Genomic DNA, 8,296 nt, shown 5'->3' with positions numbered 1-8,296 from the left:
AAAAAAAAAAAAAAAAAGAAAAAGAAAACAGAAAGGGGAGAGGCCAGGCTTCTTTTTGCTAATTAGCAGTTTAGACCATTTGGCATCAAACAGAGCCTTTCCCTAAGGAGCATTTCCAGGCTAAGGATTCGGTTATTTTAGGCTCATTGATTGGCTATTGTCACTTGTCAAAATTGGGGATGACTATCGTTTCACAGGATTAATGCAGCAATTTTTTTAGGGGATATTTAGGATTTGATATTAATATACTTTTCTTAGGAAATATGTTTTCTAAATTTAATAATAATTATAATAAATGTTACTAGTTTTATGAATTGTGATTTATTATTTTTATCAAGGCCAATTTTACAGTTTATAATACAATATGAAATGGCTGCTTAGTAAGTATCAATTTACTATTTTTGGGAATTTTCTGGCTTTGAGTCATAAATTACCTGAGAATTGAAGTCTGGAAGTCATTTTGGGAATCCAAGTGCAAATTGGGTTTAACTGGATCTTTATAAAGAAGGGTTTTGATTTATGTTGTATTTAAGCTAAGAGAATATGAACTAGAAATTGAGTTTCTCCTTAGAAGCTTGGAGCTGAAAACATGAAAAACTAGGTAGGTTTTCCTACCATCCTTCTCTTCCATATCTTCTTCTTCTTATCCTTCTCAAACAATACTATTCATGGGTACAGTTAACATTACCAAAGCAGTTTAGATTCATTCTTAAAATCTTCAGTCATATTCTGTTCCATTTCTTAACCCTAGCATTACTTTCTCTAAATCCTAAATTTTATCTAAAATCATAAGTTTATATATTCCTTTTTCGCCAATTCCTCAATCTATTTAAACCTGAATCTCTTTGATCTCTTCATCCTATCATAGAAGACCCTTCCCTCCATGATTCCCTCATAGCTCAGTCCTAAAATCTCAAAGTATAGGCTCTCCTATATCAGTCCAAGATGGATGTGTAACCAGTCTGGGATCAAAATTTTCTGATCAATTTCCCTGAGTTATTTACTACTAGATAGTGTACAGCATTGAAGAGGCCTGTACAGAGTGCAAGAAATATTTCTAATATCTGCATTTTGGGTACCATTTATCTGAATTTCCTTCTTCATATCCTCGTTCTTTTTCTATTTATAGATTTCAATATGTTGTTTCTATACGTACTTTTTCACAACGTACTTGAATGAATTCTTTGAATTCAATGGTCCTCATCAGACTATGAGAGCTTTTGTCAAATAAATTTTGCACGAGCATTTTAGTTGGTAGAGACCCCCTCATATTTAGTTGACCTACTCCCGTTACTAGCTCGTTTTTCTGTAGTGAAAGGATTCATATATATTGGAAACAAATGCCAGTCATTCGACCTTATTCTCATTGGCAGCTTTATATCACAATTATTCTAGTTTGCATTTAAGAAGTATCTGGCTTTTCACATGTTATCATAACAGCTCTGTTTTTTGCTTTAATACGAACCTGCTCATTTGTCAATGTCACTGTTATATTTTTCTCCAAAAGGTGGCACTGCACCTCACTTGTATGTATTCGCATGCCTCCTTTAGATATATTGGAGAAAGTATCTAAAGCTGCCAAAATAATAGATTCTCATTAGCTGCTTGAATCATCAGGTGATTAGGCCACCAGAAAAAGAAGAAAGAAAATTGGTGTGGGGAAAAGCACTTATGGCACTAAGAACTTGAGTATAAATGGACAATTTATAAACCAAAAACGCCATTTCTATCACAAGTTCACAACACAAATTACAACCTCTTGAGGGACTTTTTATATCGTTTATGGAAACTGAATATGGAAGCATTCAAAAGTTGAAATCGTAGGGAGTCGAAGACCATCCAAGGAACTGGGACTAGGGCATTTTAGCTTTTTTTTTCCTGTGATAGGCCAAGGTACAGTCCCAACTCCCAAGGTACTAGTCATTGAGATGCTTCTGAAATGTTTCTGAGCATGCTCAATCTGCCAAAAGGATAACTTAGAAACGTGTTAAATTCATTAAGAAAAAATTTACACCATACAACAAGCTCCTTACAGATGTTTTAGTGGTGGTTTTTCCCATACTATAAACCACTTTGGTTTGGTTTTTACCACCATCAAGAGAGATCCTATTTGAAGGCATCAAGATTCCATACTAACAAGCCCAATATACATAATGTAAAATAGTATGGGTTAAAGGTAATTCAGTCCACTAATTGATATTAAATAGTAGTTCAACTAGTTCAAAATTTTGTTATCCATGTGAAAGGTTCAAAATTTATGTTTCATGTAATGTTGATTTAAATAACCAAGAAACCACATCATAAGTACCCCAACAAAATTGCATACCATTTATTTAGTAATAAAAAAAGTTGCATCATAAAACAGTACCCAAGAATAATCATACAAGAAGTGCAAACATAAAAAAACAGCAACCCAGGGCACGAGGCTCCCACTTCTGCAGGCTCTGGGAGGGGCAAATGTATATCAAAACTATGCAAAAAGGAGAAACTATTGTATCCCGATTATTTTCTGAAAACAGTACAAGCTTTACCCTTGATAGGTTTGAAATTCCCTATTTTAATTTTGCTAAAACATTCAGTCATAACGTTAGGCTCAACTCATCAAAATTACACTCCTCCAACACTTGACAAACTTGGTCAAGCAGGACACACAATTTACAACTGAAATAGTAATATCCATTAAGGTGTGTTGTCCAAACCTTCCAAAGAAGAGTCCGAAATATCTGGAAGAGGGAGACTGCGGTCTCGGATACATATTAAGGGTAGTGTATTCTTAGGCAGCCTTTTTATAGTCCCTCTATCCTGCACACATGACAGATAATGAGAAAAAACAACAAAAACCAAAAGAAGAAATCTATAAACCTGATACGGGATCATTTACCTTTCAGACTTAAACGCAACACATTTCAACACATATAACTAACCTAATCACTATCACCTTAACAAGTCAGTGGTGTGAGTCTGACATGATTGAACCAGTAAACTAACTTCAGTAAGCCCAATGACATTAAGTAGACCTCAAATGAAAAAGAACATAAAAGATTTATTACTTGGTTAAGTCCAGAAGCTTAACTGGCCATGTTGACCAGTTCAGCCAGTTCAACCGGCTGATTCAGTGGCTCAATCTGATGTTGATGCATTTCCAATTAGCAGGTCATCCAGTCGTTTCAATATTGAGTTAAGACTGGTAAGTGTATATTGTATGATGGTCACATTTAGAAAATGTAACCAGCATCTGAAGAAATTAAAGTTCAACAAAACATACTTAAAATTCAGACAACTATCTACGAATTGGATAATTTCTGGGATTTTATGAGGAAGGTAATCATACTTACAATATCTACATCTGTCTTTAATGAGATGGACATTGAAGAGAACCAAGGCGGCAGATCAACTGAAGCAAGTCCAAGGAAGAAAAAACAGGACTAGTAAGATATAACATGATTATTGGGTTGGGGAAAGGAAAGTACAAAAATCTTATTACAACTTGTGATTCCAAAATCCTATTTCTCTACCCACAGAGTGTGGAGTCCTACAAATGGATTACTACTGTGTCTAATCACCTATTGGGGAAAAAGGTTTCTAAATACCTACCTGATTATGTGGCATTAGTAATTAAATAACTTTAAAGTAAGAAAATTCTATGGTGAAATTAGGACAAAAAAATTACAAAAATACTAGTAATGGACAGATGATGCAGGCATGCCACAAAGCTAATAAATATTAAAAGAAATGCAGCATCTACAGGTTAAATTAATTATGTTAGTGATTCTACCAATTTTCTAAAGTTCACTTAGAGATAGACCACCTTTTCCTCTATTCATCTAGCATTCTTTAGTGCTAATGATCTTCAAAATGACTTTTACCAACAGGGTTGATCCACCACCTCTCACGCAGTAACACACCTCAATTGGAATACAATCTGTTCCTAGAATTTTCCCAATATTTATCTTTCTCAATTATGCAACCTCTTTACTGCTACATGTAACACAAACATTTAATAATTTTTACTACATTATAATATCATTTGTTCAATTACCAAATCCCATAATATTATCATTTAACTTCATTAAGCTGTCATGAAAACTACTATACTTTGAAATTTAATAAATTTTCTTCACGGTATCATTCACTTATCAAAGAGAAACTAATATCATTGTTCTTAGATTCCCCCCCCCCTCTCTCATAATCAATATTTTATAAACAAATAACATCTTAAGGCTAATAATGTTTCGATTAACCAAACTGGGTTCACAATTATAAAATTACTTGTAAATAATAGTCTCTGATAGTTAGTAAAATTTCTTTCCATCAGTTCAACTGTAATAAAGAACTAGTAATAACAAAAGCATTAAAAAGTGAGAACGGTTCGAATAACTTCATTCAAAAATACGAAAATTTCAGTTCCCTAGGGCTTTTGATTTTTCCACTATTCATCCTCTTACAACAACCAAAGTAACTACCCAATTTACTTTCCTATCTTCCTAAGCTACACACACACACAAGCATAGGAGTCTTAGAAAGTAGACAAGAAGTTGTTAACCAAAAACGTCGCTTCTCTTCAACTAATCTCTAGTAAGAAAAAGAAAAATAAAAATAAAAAAACAAGTCAACGAGCAGGTGAATCAAAGTACTAAAATTGATATAAAAGGAGAATTAAGAATACAGATTGACCTCTTATGTAACGCCATTCAGAGGGCTTGATTTTGATTTCTGAGTAGCGGAAGCTTGACACCGTAAAGGTATTGGAACCAGCTTCCCCTTCGGAGGAAGAACAGTGAACCAGAAGAGAAGAGATGAACAGTAAATAAGAGAGAAGGACACCAGATTTCAGTATCGGAATCTGAGCCATGATTCTGATCGCAACTCGCATGGATGAAATTTTATTTATTTTTAAATAAAATGGAAAAAAAGAGAAAGTGGAGGGAAGACCAAAGAACGATGACTCTCTCTCTCTCTCTCTCTCCGGAAGCAGATTAGACCGCACAAGATTTTCTTTTACTTTACCCTACTTTTAAAATTAATTAAATTCCTGCAAAGAATTTGACTCCTACTAGACTTCCACTCCCACTTGGACATTGAGAAGTCGAAGACTCCACGTTTCTAAGCATGCGGAGTTAACTTTTTTTTTACTCGCATGCTTAGAATGTACCAAACAAAAAAAAAAATTACCACCAAGATTTTTTTCCATTTTTAATCAGAAAAAATATATTATATCAATGGAAACTGAAAAGGGTTACCCGATAAATTCATAAAGAATAAATAAATAAATAAAAGTTTCCTGATAAATAGCTTGACCCTGTGTCAGCACTGAGGTCAATAGGAAAGCACACATCAACAAAGGGTGAGATTTCCATTTTTATGAAGGTGGGGGTGGTTATTTCGCCCCCTCTATGTCTATGTGTAAGTGTCAGAAGGGTGGTCTTTTGTGTGGTTGATGTTCCCACATGCTCTCGTATTAGTCCATGTGTTGATGCATAAGCCATAAGGATAGGTAACACCCTTTTTTATTAATATATAGGAAAAAGAAAAGACAATGTGGCCCCTCTAACTATATAGAGTGGATGTGAAATGGCTGCACCATCGGTCATGATAAGTGAAAATCCAACCCCTTGTTTGGTGCTTTTGTGTGCATTCCCATTGACACAACGATTACACTGCCTTTTAGAAACCATCTACTTATTTACATAGGAAAGGGAACGGTCCCTAGCTGCGACCTCTACACCAAGACACAGGGAGAGTGAAATGGATACCCTACCCCTGAGTGATCAATGTTTCTGTCTACCTTCCCATTGGCCTATGCACTGGTGTAGTAAGCACGTGATTAGGGACCGTTCTATTAAGAAAATGGTTTTTGTCCAAGGCATACGCTATGCCAACGTTCCCTATGTCTATCTCTTTCCTCTTCAACAAGGGGCATAGATGTTGTTGTAAGCTTATGCTCCTATGCAAAGTTCTTTTTTGTTATGCCATGTTTGTTTGATAAAGAAAAGTGGAAAATATAAAAAAATGGTGGGATAATATGACATTTTCCATAAATCCCAAAATCTATAGTTGTTTGGATAGACAATTGTTTTGGTAATTCAGCTAACGTGGCAGGTGAACTCTCCCACCCCACCCTACCCTTCCAAAAAATTTTACGATTTTTGGTTCTGTTTCTTCGTATGAGCAACGATGATGTTGTAGCCTGTCATGGTGAGATTGAAGTAGAATTGCCGCCTAGCCTCGATGAAGCTCCCGTTACCATCACTACCCTTCCATCTAACCGATTCCATGGCTCTAGATTTCTCTCCCATTTTTTCTTTGATTCTTTTGCTTGATTTTGAAGCATCAAAGTTGGATATAGGGATCTTGTTCTGTGTTTCTCTCTTTTAAGACCATTTTTGTTGTCGTTAATGGACAACTGCATATTTATTTGTTTCCCGTTTTGAGTAAGGCATCATTGCTAACTAGTGCATTATATTGTCCACTTTTAACTCATTTGGATTCTGGAATCTGGATTGGACTTTGAATTGGTACTCTATAACTCCTGGGTTTCCTAAGTGTGACAAAAGTCATTGTTGAAATTAAGGTTGTAATCAGGATAGGTCTGTATCAATATTAGTATCAAAGGTGCCAATCCTAATAACGTTCTATTTAGTTAATTGGACCAAATCTAGATCCCAATCTCGTTTATTATTATTAAACAAACTATTCAATTATTGTTTATATAGAAGTCTGCAATGACCTTGGTAGAAGTTGGATGAGATTAACCCTATGGCTCAACAACATCATCTGATTCGTTGGCGGAGGCGTGTTGCTGCGGCTTTATTCTTAGGGTCAGTTTTCTTCATGGAGGTGGAGAAGAAAAGAAGAGAAGAACACGAAAGGAAGGAAGAAAGAAAGGGAAAACAAATGGTTATTCATTTAACGTGGAGCCCACAATAATTGAATTTTCATATTTCCTTTTCCTTTTCCTTTTCCTTTTCCTCTCACTTATATGGGCCCCACTCCCTCTGATATCCCACAACTTTTCTTCCACTGAGTAAACTGGGCGTTTGGGCCTTATGTTTAATCTTCACCCATGGAATTTGCGAAAATAAATAAATAAATAAAAATAAAAATAAAAGATGAAAATTCACCGGATGACGTAAGAGAATCGATTTGATGACCTGTTGCACTAACTACTATAACAAGTTATCAGCTACCGTTGTTCTTAGAGTTAACAACAGAATTGTACGGATAAAGATACGTATCGGCACTTCATGCATTTTACGTAAAGTCTGACGATTCCCAATATACGAGTGGGGATTGGTCAAAGTGGGTCCCAGTTGTATAGCAATCAAATTCTTTTAAATTAACTCTTCACATCTTCTGATCCACAAAGACTCACGACTATCTGACTTCATTCGCTTGCGTCATAGGTTGCAAGTGTCCCCCTATGACTGGGTTAGAATCCCGCACGGTGTGGGTCCCACCATAGGGTTATGAAAACGCGAAATTGCATACCGTATTAGTAGGGGGGTGTCATTGGACGGTTCAGCCCGCTTTGGGTTTCCGGTTGAATTGGTCTTAATGTGAGAGTGATGAATTCAAAATCAAATTTTGTTAGATTTTAGGTTCTTATGGGTTTTTCTTATTGGATTGGTTTAAGTTTCAGCCCGGTTTTGGTTCTTTTTAACATGTATATGTATATATAAATTATGAGAAAAAGAAAAAAGGTTTCTTATGATTATCGGTTTCTTATTATTGACTTGGTTTTGGTTTTTCATGTTGAGTATGGTTAACGTTGGTTTAGGTTTTATTCAATTTGGATTCGATTTGATTAAGACCATGCATGTGTTTGATGTCTGTTCAGTGCCGTAACAAGAAATTTGGTGACTCGATGATAGGGAAGCCGAAGACTAAATCCCCAGTGAACGATGATGGTAACTATAATGGTCCTAAAGAAATTCCTTGTGGGGTAAGTTTCCATCTGCACGAAAGGCCTAATGATATGGGTACTATCACCAAAAGAGGCTCAGTGAAATAGATATGCCTGTGAAGATGCGGAGTACTTGGATAGAAAGACCCTTTGAAATTTTTACTATTCCTTAAGATTGGCTTTGGGCCTTTCCTGAACCGCTTAGGTAGAGGGCAAAGAAGGCCTTCTTTAGGGGGGCTCGAGGCATCAGTGAGATGCCACTCTAGACGAGGTAAAATTCAAACCTTATGTCAAGACCTACATGCTGACGGACAATCTCAAGTAGATAGTTTCTATGGGGCGTAGGCCTCCCAAAACAGTAAGGGAAGATTGCAAAGGTTTCATCAGGCTAGA

At 35.8% G+C, this 8,296-nt stretch overlaps 1 protein-coding gene across 1 annotated transcript in view; it reads right to left on the bottom strand.

Moving 5' to 3' along the window:
• Window positions 1-4,986, bottom strand: part of LOC122058456 — an 18,137-nt gene extending 13,151 nt beyond the window's left edge. The window contains exons 1-4 of the mRNA XM_042621148.1: window positions 4,675-4,986; window positions 3,336-3,394; window positions 2,700-2,802; window positions 1,466-1,575 (exon numbers count right to left, since the gene is read on the bottom strand). Of these exons, the coding sequence (XP_042477082.1) occupies window positions 1,466-1,575; window positions 2,700-2,802; window positions 3,336-3,394; window positions 4,675-4,873 (471 nt within the window). The 5' untranslated portion in view covers window positions 4,874-4,986. The remainder of the gene's footprint in view (window positions 1-1,465; window positions 1,576-2,699; window positions 2,803-3,335; window positions 3,395-4,674) is intronic.
• Window positions 4,987-8,296: the final 3,310 nt, after the last annotated feature.

The sequence above is a fragment of the Macadamia integrifolia genome, chromosome 12 (assembly GCF_013358625.1).
Source record: "Macadamia integrifolia cultivar HAES 741 chromosome 12, SCU_Mint_v3, whole genome shotgun sequence".
Taxonomy (NCBI): domain Eukaryota; kingdom Viridiplantae; phylum Streptophyta; class Magnoliopsida; order Proteales; family Proteaceae; genus Macadamia; species Macadamia integrifolia.
The sequence above is the reverse complement of the archived record's forward strand: the minus strand, read 5'-3'. Positions and strand labels throughout refer to the sequence as shown.